Source organism: Momordica charantia, assembly GCF_013281855.1.
Source record: "Momordica charantia cultivar OHB3-1 chromosome 3 unlocalized genomic scaffold, Mcharantia_2.0 BLBB01000003.1, whole genome shotgun sequence".
In the NCBI taxonomy this organism is placed as follows: Eukaryota; Viridiplantae; Streptophyta; class Magnoliopsida; order Cucurbitales; family Cucurbitaceae; genus Momordica; species Momordica charantia.
In genome coordinates, this window is record NW_028275161.1 from 12,746,004 (window position 1) to 12,759,412 (window position 13,409).

The window sequence follows — 13,409 nt, forward strand, 5'->3', positions numbered from 1 at the left end:
ACATCTTGATTTTATACAATATATAATTAAATATATACATGTCTAATATATATATATATATTAATTGACAATAAGACAAATTATGTCACTCTTTTTGGGCGATTTACATAAATAGCCACATTTTTAGTGATTTTTTAAAATTTAGCCAAAAGCTCATTAGTAGTCATTCTCATTGATTTTCCCAATGAAACCTTTTGTGTATATATATTAAAAATTAATTAACGAGATGTCGCTCATGTTGTTAAAACTTGAAACATATATATTCCATCATAAGATTAGAGATTCGCATCAAAGTAAATAATTAATGAAAAATATTTTAGTTTAATTTGGGATCCTCAACATGTCCCTCAAGATCGATTTTTGGATCGGATGCTTGTTTGAACGTTTTGTGCTCTGATACCATATTAATATTTATGAGTTATATCTCAAAACCAAATGAGCTAGAAACCTTTGTTAGGTTTCTTATCTCATTAATATGGGATCCTTAACCAAATTTATTTGACAATAATTAGTCTTGACTGCTGAGTGAAATTTGGACCCAAGAAAAGCAACAAAATGTGAGAGAAGGAATAACAGATGTTAAAAAATAAAATTTGGAAATAATAATTTTGGTGTATAAATTACATTTGGAAAGATCTGAAATTTGATATTAAGAAAAATGGCCAACATAACATAAATCAACCGTAATTGACATTTAATCTTTCTTTTGGATTGGAAGTTCAAACTTTCATTCTCTTTAACGTATTGTACCGAGAAAAGAGATTTTAAGAAAATTCTCATTAGTTTCTTTTTTTATTATAAAAATATTCAAACCTAATCTAACTTTTAAATCAGGTTTTAACTAATAAATAATTATACAAATATTGGATTCTTGTTTTTCTTTTTTTCTTTAGGAAACGAACATTGGAAATCAAGGAAAAAAGGAAGATGCATTCTACAATAGGTTAGGAGTGAAATTAACATACTGAATTCCTCTAAAGTAAGTCTACAGAAGAGCTAACCCGACAAAGGTCGAGTGGCCAATCCAACCTGACCTGATGAAGCTGTGTCAAGGTGGTAGACCGCTCGTGAGCTAGCCCAACATATGATACTTCTTCAATTTACTCAATGTTCAACCTAAAAAATAAAGGGGACTCCCTATAAAAGGAAAGAGAGACTTGTGAAGTTTTTCAGACTCCCCTGTAAAAAGAAGGGAAATTGGAGTTTCTAACCCCATTATATAATTCATTTGGATTTTTGATCCTTTTTTTAAAAGACCCTTCTTCTAATTTGTGAATCCTTTCCACTTTTTGTCTTTGTAAAATTACCAAAATATCCTTGTTTATTTTAAATAAAATTATCCATCAATCTCTTCTCTCAACCCTTACCATTTTTTTTATATTTTGAATCTAATATAGATTAATTTATTACTAATTTGTAGATTAAATTCTGGATGGTTCAATCCCGGACCGGGATCCTCAAATTCCAGTTTTTTTTTTGCATTCTCTCTCCTCCTAGTCGTATAAATCCATTAAATCTCGAGCATTTAATGTAATATTGTCCCGAGATTTTTGTAATTTTGACTTTTTTGTAATTAAATTCACACAAATTATGTAATTACGTACGTTTTTTATTTTTGCCATATTAAACTTTTAATTTACTATTTGAGTTAGATATTTTTCTTAAAAAGTTAGATTTTTTAGGGTTGCAATCAATTATTGTGAGAGATTAATTTACTATTTGAGTTAGATATTTTCCTCCAAATTAGATTTTTTAGGGTTGTAATTAATTATTGTGAGAGATTTGTGGATGGAATAAAGATTTGTAAACAGATTTGTGGGGGAGAGATGTTTGATTTTGAAACATGAGGGTACTACGGTAATCTCATTCTGTAGAGAGGAACAATCTCATTTCTCTTCTACAACTTCATCAATCTCATCCTCATTTCTCATTTCGTGGGATCCACACATTTATTATAATTATTTTATTACTTTTACCCTTTGTCACCTATTAATGGGACCCATAACTTTTTTAAGTAATTGTTTTATACTTTTATAATTTCATTTTCATTTATGTTACTAATAATTTTTCTTATACCACTTTTACCAATGGATGTGATTTTATTATAAATTTATATTTTTTACTTTGATATTATTAATTGATATTAATAATTTTTTTAAAATATAAATAACTATTATTGAATACTAGAATAATAATTGAATAATATTTTATATTTAATGATGGTTGTTATAATAAAAACATATTTTAGTTGATGGAATTTTATTTTAATTATGCATCATTTATTAATATTAAATGTTATAATAAAAAAAACATTTACTATCAATAATATAGTAATAAAATAAATTAAAATTTATTACTATTTTAATTAAAAGAAAGATTTAACACAATAATGCATCTGTAATTAGTTAGAAAGGAGAAAGAGGTATACTAAGTAATTATTATATATCTGATTTTGATTTCGATTCCAGAAATTTTTTGGTAAATAGTAACATTCAATTCCAATTGATTAGATTTCGATTGATTTTCATTTTGATTCATCCTTAAGCATCTGTACGTGGGAGCTAGAGCCCGAATCCAAGTCTCTTATCAACACAACATATAACTAAAATATTCTAAATAGATGTTTGGTATTTGAAGAAATATATGATGGCATTTCAGAAAGAATCTATAAATGGCTAGAAAATAAAGGATGATTAAATTCTTAAAAACAAAAACTGAAAAATAGAAAAAAAAATAACCAAGAAGGAAAAAAAAACATAACATATGTCTAAAATAAAATGGAAAATATAATGAAAATAGAGGAGGAAAGATAAACCAAATGAAACAAATTAGTAATAAATCAAATAGATTTTTTTAATATAATACGTGGAACTGAGAATTCGAAGTAATTGAAAAATCAAATAGATTCCCACGATAAATGAGATTGTGTTTTTTATACCTAAATAGATAAGGAAAGAATCTAAAATAATTCAAAATTAAATCTTCCCTTCATATATATAAACCAAAATGAGAGAGGCAATTAAGGAAGGAAATATTAAAAAAGAATAAAATAATGGTACATATAAAGTTGTAAATATTTATAATTAAAGACATATTTGTAAATATTTTCCTAGAATGGTAATTTCACCAAAAAAGAGAAAAAAAAAGTCAATGAAAAAAATGACAATTAACTTCATAACTTATTTACGTTTTCTTGATTCTAAAGAGAAGATCGAAGAAAAGGTAATTGGGTACGTGAACAAATTTTTTTTTTTTTTATAACTTGAAATCGATGTCGTGTGGTTTCGCTAGTTGGATCTCTATAACTTTGATGTCAACGGTCATTCAATAATGTAATCGACGTTGCGGGACTTATCCTCAAATGAGGACCTCGAACTAGGGAGAGGTATCCTCGTTCGGCCACAAGCATACCAATTATAAAGGAAGATTGCCAATCAATAAATTTTTCTTTCTATCCTAACCTGCAATTGATTAATATAACCCGACCAAAAAATTCGTAGGTCGAATTCTCATCCCATATATTTTATTTAAAAAGATAAAAAAAATTCTTTCTTTTCATGGTCCAAATTCTTTAGAGGAATATATGACCTATTCTTTAGTTCTCCAGAGAAAATGACCCATGACTAACTTCTAAAATAGATCCATGTGATCTAATACATACAACGATGTCATGCGTAACTTCTTTCAAACTTTTCTTCTCCTGAATAGTTACTTTCACGTTTAAATTCAATTGAGTAATATTTTTAAAAGAAGGTAAAAAACTATTTCTGTTTTTTTTGTTTTTGTTTTCTCATTTTTTAAGAAAGAAAAATATAATTATAATTACTTTGAAATAATAAACAAGAATGTAACGAAACGAGTTTTAAAATTATCCGAAATGAAGAAAGCACCGACAAGGGAATGCCAATTTGAATAAAATATATAAACTTTAAAAAGAAGAACAAATATTTTATTTAGAAAGAAAAAATGATAATGTACTAAATGTTTTGAAACTTAATAGACTCTTGGTTAATAGTGTAATTTTCTTTTTCTTTTTGTATTCAACAGTAAAGATTATGATATATTTTAAACAGTTAGTATATTAAATTTTTATGGAAATAATTTAATAAAAAGTCGAATATTAAAATTGTGGTAGGTAAATAATTGTAGTGCGTGAGTCACCGTTTTTCCAAACTTGGATTTGCCCTACCCGTAATGAATAGCTTTAAATATTATTTTAGAACTTTCCTTTTTAAGACCTTATGAATTATGATTTCATTTTTTATTTTATATTCTTCCTCACAATTTTTTTTTAAAGTACAAATAAATTTTACCGTAAAAAGAAATAATTAAATGAAAACCTTATAAGAAACGTAGACTAGAAAAGGAAAAAAAAAAGAAAAAAGAAAAAAAATATATGATTAAGGTTGTAAGCAATTTTTAATATATGTATAACTTTTTTTTACAACCTTAACCATTTGAATTATGTGTTCACATTATTATTTTCATTCTTGTTATTATTATTATCTTTTATATATATATATATATATAAATAATTGTAGGATAGAGATTCAGACATTTTGATTGAGTAGGTGAGTCTTTTTTTTCAAATATTTTATTTTATTATTTAAGTTTCTAAATATTTTGTTCAAATGAGTCCTAACTTACTTTCATGCCGTAGTAATAATAATAATAATAATTTTTTGAAACAAAGAAACACGTCATTCAGAAATAGGATCACTCAAGTTATATAAGAAGAATGGTGACCATCCATCATCACAATCCACGAAAAAAACAACGGTCCCAAATGACATAGAAACCATTAGAAATGATACATTACGAAACAAGTTGTTTGTTCAAAGAATTAAGAATATGAAGGGGAATAGACCTCTCAATTAATGGAGGTATCTTATCAATTATGGTATCTTTATTCACAATTAGAAGGAAAATAATTGTCTCAAAAGTTGGCTTATTCTTCACCATGACAAGTAAGGAATGATTACACAAATTTCTTAAATCACGCGGGTCACGAATCTCAATACAATTAAGACTGATAGTCTCCTCAGATTCCAAAATGATGTTCGAGCCGATCGCTACCGCACCTCCATCGTCGCCCACCTTTTGCTCCGTTTTCCTTACCTTTAAACCATAGAAATGATGTTCGAACCGATCGCTAACGCACCTCCATCGTCGCCCACCTTTTGCTCCGTCTTCCTTACCCTTGAACCATAGAAATTCTTTGAACTAAGATGCAATGGAAATGAGGAGTCATCTCAAGAGATGCAAGTGCCCTCTCCAATTCTGTACCTAATAACTCTTTAAAACACCTAGATGACGAAGCCACGGATCATGCATGACAATGTTGCCTTTGATTTTTTAGTCGCAACAACACTATCAACATCCAATAACGAGATCCCCAACACCCGCTCACCGTCCGTCATCATAGAAACCAGAGAGGAAGAACGATCCTCCCTGAAAATTACCTCCACAACAGTAAGAGATGTCCCTATTATATTTCGATCTATGCCACTTATTGAAAAAAAAAAAAACTACAGAAGAAACGAAACAAAGCAAAGGATAACACTTTCTAAAAAAACTCAATCGAAGGATTAAGACTTGATAGAAAAATGCATCCCCTCCGAAAGAGGATCGAAAGAGAGGAGGGGAGTATGCGACTGGCCAACCCCGACTCTAAATAATTTTAATCCTTACTGTTAAATTTTTGTTAATAATTTTAATAGAGATCTCCAAAAATCAAACCATTAATCAATTATATATTGCTTAAAATACTTTATCAATGTAATTGAAAAAAAAAAGAATATTTTTTATCAGGGTTTTGTTAAATAACCGTAGAGTTCTAATGAAAATGACAAAAAAACTTTACAAAAATTCAACACTACAAGATAATATTTATCATCAAAATATAATATACACACAAATTGAAAAATCATTATAATATTTATTTAGATTTGAATCTCATTTTCACAGACATTCAAAATATGTATTTTAATATCCAACCATTAAATAAAATAATTATTTGAGTCTTTGACATCATTTTACGTTTTAATTTCCATTTCATTATCCCTAATACATCCAAATCAACTATGATAGATGTGATTTCAATACATATCCATCTATATTAGTACGTTAATATGCTCATGTTGGTATATACATTGATATACCTATTTTACAATAATTAATATACATTTTTTTTACTATAATTAATATACTTTTTTTATGAAATTAATACACATTTAATACTATGTCAACTATTTATTATATGGTACTAAAAAAACTATTTATTATATGGATGATAAATAATTATTAGACCAAATTTATTACTTTTCAAAATTTTAGAGTTTAAATCAAACCGAGTATAACTCAAATGGTTAAGTTACCTATCTCTGACCAAAAGGTCATGAGTTCGAATCCCCACCCCACGTGTGGTACTAAAAGAAAATTTAGAGTTTAGAAAAGAATAAACTTATGAGTTCGAATCCCCACCCCACGTGTGGTACTAAAAGAAAATTTAGAGTTTAGAAAAGAATAAACTTAATAGGATAGAGATTAAGGTTTAACCTACTTTTAAACTTATTCTATTTGAGTTCAACTGCTTTTTAATATTAAAATTTAATCTCTAAACTTTTCATAAATCTTTAACCTATTCACAATTTCTTGAATTGAGATTATTATTATTTATGCCATGTTAAATGGAAATTAACCTCAAATTAACCATGGAGACCATTTTTTTTTCAAAGTTTGGATGGATGAGCGAACTAGCCGACGAGCTCATGAGTGAGTGAGAGACCTGTAAAACAGAGTAAATGCTCCGACATTCAAGTCAATGTTTGTCTAATCTATGCTAGGGAGAGTATAGTTTTGCGTACTTAAAAATGAGATAGAGATCTCTATTTATAGGAGTGAGCTTCCAACAGGTCCTCCGACAGTGCCCAACGACTCTCCAATAGTTCCGAAAATCATGGCGTGTTGTCTGAGATTCTATAAAGGTGTATAGAACATCCAACAAAAATAATTAAAATTTTATAAAACTATACTCGAATTGACTCATTTTTAAGATCGACTAAATTTGAACATTTAAAAAAACAAAAACTAAAATAGAATACACGAGTAAAAATGAACAAAAATGCTATTTTAAATTTAACCTAATATTTAAATCAAGCTTAAAAAAATTAAGACTTTACAAATTAAGGTGGAGATAGGAAAAAAGAAAAAAAAATCCAGGCATTTATACAAAAATAAAACGAGTCGGCAAGCGGGTCCCACCAAAAACTGGACGCTTTCGTATGCTGGGCCCCACTTAGCTTTGACTTTCTCACTTTTTCTCCTTTTTTTTTCTTACCAAAGTTATTATTATTTTTGTTTTTCTTCTCGGGATTGTGAAATCCAACGGCGATTAAATCGTCTCCCGTGTTGCGTACGGGAAACCGAGCAACAATCGACCATTAAATTCCTCCACGCGGGGGAGGAGAGAAAGATCCCCTGCGGATGAGCTCATCTACAAACGGTTCCCTCCACCCAATCACAACCAAGAAACCCCTTCACCTTCACCAACACCTAAAAGACAAAAAAAACCAAATTAAAAAAAAAACTCCAGGTGGGCCCCGGCCCCAAGGATGACGTGGCGTGTTCCCGAAAACTGCATTTATTGCAACTAACTCCCGCAGGTAATTCATTCTCCTGCAACCCAATTTACGAAACAGCCCTCCCGCAGTACACGTGGCGCGTTATTACAGGACGGAGCCGTGGAAAAAAAAATTAAATCTTTTTTATAGTATTAAACACCGTAAGTTATAATATATATATATAAAAAAAACTAATAATATTAATATTGCTCGAAAATCAGAATTTCCACAATACTTCTTTCTCTCTCTCTCTCTCTCTCTCAGTTTACAGCTTTCTCTCTCTATTTTCTCTCTCGCTATTTTCTCCCGTTGTCTCCGCGTTTCCGCTGGTGGGATTTTGTTGTCGGCTCTGTTTTTTCTGCGTTGCAGAGCTCAGAAACAGAGGGAGTGGTGGAGGAGCTGTAAATTGTAATGGGTTGCTTTCGCTGCACCGGTTCTTCCAGCAAGAAATCGGAGAAAATCGACCAGAAAAACCACAATAGAAAGATCGCTAAGCCTGAGGATCTAGCGGCTTCAGGTGATTTTTGCCTGATTTCTGCCCTTTTGCTAATTTTTCGAATGGGGGGAATGAATCGGGTTTTGTTTGACCCTGTTGATTTTGGGGGTTTTCTTTTGGAAATTTTGTGTGGGGATTTTTCTGCGTTCAGTGGATGTTTGTTTTTCGGAAGAGAAATTAGAAATTGAGATTGGTTTTGGTGTGGGATTTAATGCGGTATTTAATTTCTGCAGTCTGCTGTCGTCGTCTTGACGGACTCCCTCCCAATCTATTTGTGTTTTCTGGAAATTAGTAGCGAGGTTAAATAAGCTATTTGAGAGCCAAAATCTCAGGTTGACAACAGTTTAATGTAATCTTTAACGTTCTTTGTTCTTTCTTTCTTTCTTTTGGATTTCATGTAGTGGTTTGATGGCGGTTTTTGCATTGCGAGGGGATTTAGAAGATTAAGGTTGAGTAAATTTAGTACAGGGTTTTTTGTTTTGTTTCTTATTTATTCTTTTTCTTGTGGGTGTTTGCAGATAAAGCGAAAGTAGTTTCAAGTTTAGCAGTGAAGAAAGATTCTGATGTAAAGGTGGTCGTATCTAAAGATGACCAATTGGCTTTAGATGTAAAGAAATTGAATTTGAAAGATGAGGTTTCTGAGGATGGAGAAACCAAGGGCCGCGCCAAGACTTTTACGTTCGAGGAACTTGCAGCGGCGACGGGCAACTTCCGCTCGGATTGCTTCCTGGGTGAAGGAGGATTTGGCAAAGTTTACAAGGGGTACTTGGAGAAAGTTAACGAGGTCAGTGCAGTGAGTTTAATTTTATGTAGTGTTTATATGGTAGCCATCTTGCAGTTTTGGAGCTCTCTTTTGTCTATATGTAACACAACTTAATTTTTATAGTGTCTATCAAGTTTAATTCAATCACTCAACTGAAAAGTTGTCTCATATGCTAAAATTATTAAGCAAGCTTGAGATAGTATGGTATTCTTTCTCTCTAGCTCTTTAAGAAATGTTGTACTTCTGTTTGATTTATAGAGTTGACAATGCTTTGAAATCTGACCTGTTTTTCTGTCTTTGTCTAGGTTGTAGCAATCAAACAACTTGACCGCAATGGAGTTCAAGGAATTCGGGAGTTCGTTGTGGAAGTCTTGACTTTAAGTCTAGCTGATCACCCTAATCTTGTAAAACTCATTGGCTTTTGTGCTGAAGGGGATCAGAGGCTGTTGGTGTATGAATACATGCCATTGGGATCGTTGGAAAACCATTTACATGGTACCTTATTGATTGACCCATGACTTAATCTTTGTACTTTTTTTTATCCCTTCCTATTTTTTGACCTGTAAATCCTCTGCTTGTAGATCTTCGACCTGGTGCAAAAGTAATTGATTGGAATACAAGAATGAAAATAGCAGCTGGTGCAGCAAGGGGTTTGGAGTATTTGCACGAAAAGATGAAGCCCCCAGTTATATATCGTGATCTGAAATGCTCAAACATTTTGCTCGGTGAAGGATATCATTCAAAACTATCTGATTTCGGATTAGCTAAAGTAGGTCCCAGTGGGGATAAAACACATGTTTCAACCCGCGTTATGGGCACATATGGGTATTGTGCACCAGATTATGCAATGACAGGCCAGCTGACATTTAAATCAGATATTTACAGCTTTGGCGTTGTTTTATTGGAACTCATAACTGGCAGGAAAGCGATTGATCATTTAAAACCACATTCAGAGCAAAATCTCGTGGCTTGGGTAAGACAGCTCTTCTATTTCCTCGTGTATTCTAGTGCAACTTATATTACCATGTTTTTCTTTTCTTGAAATTCATGCTTTGAAAATATGAATGGGCACACATCATCCATTGGAGAAGTTGTGAGCTTCTGATTTTAGGGCACTATGATTGTGATAGCATCTCCTGACTTTGGATTCACCTGAAGATTGTTTTAGTTTACAGAGCGTAACAAAATAACATTTGATCAAGATACAATATAGGTTCTTTTAAACCTTAATTACTTATAACACGAGTGTTATGAAGCATGAGATTGATTAGCATATTACTTTAATGATATGCATGCATCTGAGAGAGATTTCTTTCTACATATAAGTTCAAACATCTACAAACTGTTCTGGTGGTAACTGGTGGAGTTAAATGATATAAATCATCTGAATTGCATAATTAAGCTGGATCAAAGACGCTCTTTTCGTCAAGGCTCCAAAACTTCAAATGTTGTTTAGAGAATGAACATCTGCAAACAAAATTATGGCATGATAAAGAGATGATCGGTACACTTATTTTTCCCATTTGACATCCTTAACCCGTTTGAACTCCTGGTGAAATTGTTATTCAGGTTAATTATCTTTGGACTGTCTACTATAGATCCAAAATGTTTGCTGTATTTTAACAGATTCTCAAACTTATAAATTTAAGGCTAAATTTCAAGTTTAGTCTCTCATTTTTTAGGGAGGTGTCTAATAGATCCTTAAAATTTTTAAAAGTAAGTAATAGGTCCGTATACTTTTAATTGTTTTAAAAATGTCCCTGATACTTAAAAGTGTTTAATAGGTCTTAAAGTTAAAGGTTTTATTAAACACAACCTTCAAGGGATTAAGCTTCTAATTTAACCTAAATTTAAAATTAAGTTTTTTTAATAACAATTAAATAAGTTTCTATTTGATGAGTAATATGGTTTCTTATCCAAAAATTAAAATATAAGTTGCAACTGTTGTTTCTAATCCAATAGTGAGAAAAAGGTCACGAGTTGTAACTCTCTTGCATTTACTATCATCATTTATTTGCATATGTTGAATTCTATGAAGCTCATAAACATTGGTTCTGGATGACCATTGGAGGCTAAATCAATCTTATGATGCTATGCTATCTGGTGTTTGCAGGCGCGACCGCTGTTCAGAGACCGGAAGAAATTCTCACAAATGGTAGACCCGATGCTCCAAGGACAATATCCCGTGAGGGGACTATACCAATCTCTTGCCATAGCCGCAATGTGCGTTCAGGAGCAGCCAAACATGCGGCCAGTTATATCCGATGTCGTTACCGCTTTAAACTACCTAGCATCCCAGAAATATGACCCCCAAACCCAGCCAAACCAAAGCTCCCAAAGGAGACCATCCTCTCCTAAACCGAAACGGGACGACGATAAGAGGGAAACTTCAGACGACGGGTCTGAGAGAGAGTAAGGTGAGGAGGATACATTATAGAATGACAAATGGTGAATACTGTTCTGAAGCATTCTTATGAAGTGCCTAGTTATCAATTTTTGGGTCATAGATGATAACAGGTACCTGGTAAGATCTTTGATCTTCCAGTAAATTTGGGTCACAAGCTGAGAATTTGTGCCCTTTTTTCTTCTTTTTTTGGGTCCTCCATTGTAAATGTGAGCTGAGGTTCTTTTGTATGTAAGATGCCTCTGTAGGAACCATGCTCCAATTTATAGTTATAGCCATAAATTCCTTTGCCAATAATGACTTGGAATTTTTTTTTTCTTTTTCTTTTTTTCCTTTTTGCTTGCAATATATATATATACACACACACACACTCTATAACTGGTGTCTCTGGAAACCCTCAGAAGATTCCATCAAAACTTCCAACTCTTTCATTTCTATACTAAAACTTTGATTTCAAATGCTTTTGGGTAAAATTTTCATTTTGCAATGTTCTCATTGAGGACGTGGAGCTTGTTTATGTGAACTTTACCATGAGTTTCAATTGGTATTTGTTTGCTTGTAAGACAAAAAGGTCAAGTGTTTGGTTCACAAGTTTAATTGAAAAGTTACGATTCAATTATGTTGGTCTATTTATTCTCATTATTGGTGATATACAGACTTTTATAAATTATTAACAAAATTAAACACATGCTATATATAAACTTGTAATTTTAAAACTCATTCGACAACAAAATATTATAGATTTAAATACTATTTTGATATCTGTACTTTTGATACTTTGACATGTTAACTTTTATTCAATTTTGTTGAAATAAATGAGATAAAAGAAATGTACTTTTGACATGTTAACTTTTATTCAATTTTGTTGAAATAAATGAGATAAAAGAAATGAAGTGTGAAAATAATAAAAAAGTAAACAGACAAAAAATGAACATTTCAAACAGATTAAAATGAACAAAAGTATACGGATCAAATGGATGTTTTGTGAGTACACATACAAAAATGAATTAAAGTCGTGCGAAGATAATATTTAAACCTAAATTATTATATTAAAGCCATTATCTATAGATAATATCTCCCCTTTAAAAATTCGTTTATAATTTTTATTATTAAAATAATAATTTCATTTTATTATATAAATAGAGGGACTATTTTTTTGATAGCAAAATTTTAAGAGTTTTTTTTTTTTTAATTTAGCACAAAGTTCTAGAAATCTCAGGAATAGCCGATGACTAATGGGATCCAACAAACTAGTTTTTGTAAATTGCAATAAACTCCAAAGCTATTTTTTTTTCTTTTAATTTTAAGAGTAATGCGTGACTTCCAAAAAGGAAAATCTAATCAAATCTAAAAAGTATCAAATGATATTGATTTTAAAATCAAATCAGATTTTTGAATAAATAAATTTAAAATAAAATAACAATCAAAGAAGAGACAAATGAAAGAAAAAACCAGACTTTCAACTTGAAGAATAAAATTCAACATATATATATATCTATATATATCTATATATCTGTATATATATATATGTTACAAGCATAAACAATATACTTATAAATATATGAACAAAAATAAATATTTATATATATAGGTAACGATATGTACTTATAAATAATTTACATATATAATATATAAATGTAAATGAAAGAAACAATTATAAACATGCATGTATATAACTATCCAAGCGAGATTTTTAGAGAAATTTAATTCATGGACTAAATATAATTTTTATTTAATTATTAATTCATGGACTAAATATAATTTTTATTTAATTATTGATTTCGTATAATGTCTAATATTTTCATACAATCTCTAATATTTATCTTCTAATTCTCTCTTAATTATGTAGACTTGATTCGAGAGTTGAACATGAGCTTATTCTCGAATTTAAAGTCATTTGAATCGACCTCTAGTTTGTTGATCTTGCTAAATCGGCCTCTAATGATGACTGGTGTGTTGATCTTCGTGGATCAACCTCTAGTCTATTGATCTTGTTGAATGGTTAGTCTCATGGTATGTTGATCTTCTTAGAGGGTCGATAACACAACCACCTCAAAGAACCATACCCGCTTATGATGTGACGTGCCGACAATACATAGACCGAAGTATTGAAAAAGGTTTTCA

General features: G+C 30.7%; 1 protein-coding gene across 1 annotated transcript; it reads left to right on the top strand.

Moving 5' to 3' along the window:
• The first annotated feature begins 7,827 nt into the window (after positions 1–7,827).
• LOC111023539 (putative serine/threonine-protein kinase PBL5) lies at positions 7,828–11,599 on the top strand. The gene is made up of 5 exons (XM_022301001.2): positions 7,828–8,139; positions 8,637–8,902; positions 9,187–9,376; positions 9,463–9,854; positions 10,995–11,599. Exons 1-5 carry the CDS (start codon positions 8,034–8,036, stop codon positions 11,295–11,297), a joined length of 1,257 nt encoding a protein of 418 aa, XP_022156693.1. The 5' UTR covers positions 7,828–8,033; the 3' UTR covers positions 11,298–11,599.
• Positions 11,600–13,409: the final 1,810 nt, after the last annotated feature.

Bases quoted from the DNA above. Each gene is read 5' to 3' on its own strand.
- LOC111023539 (XM_022301001.2), top strand. From the start codon at position 8,034: ATGGGTTGCTTTCGCTGCACCGGTTCTTCCAGCAAGAAATCGGAGAAA. The intron at 8,140-8,636 runs GTGATTTTTGCC...GGGTGTTTGCAG, and splicing joins TGAGGATCTAGCGGCTTCAG to ATAAAGCGAAAGTAGTTTCA. The intron at 9,377-9,462 runs GTACCTTATTGA...CTCTGCTTGTAG, and splicing joins GTTGGAAAACCATTTACATG to ATCTTCGACCTGGTGCAAAA.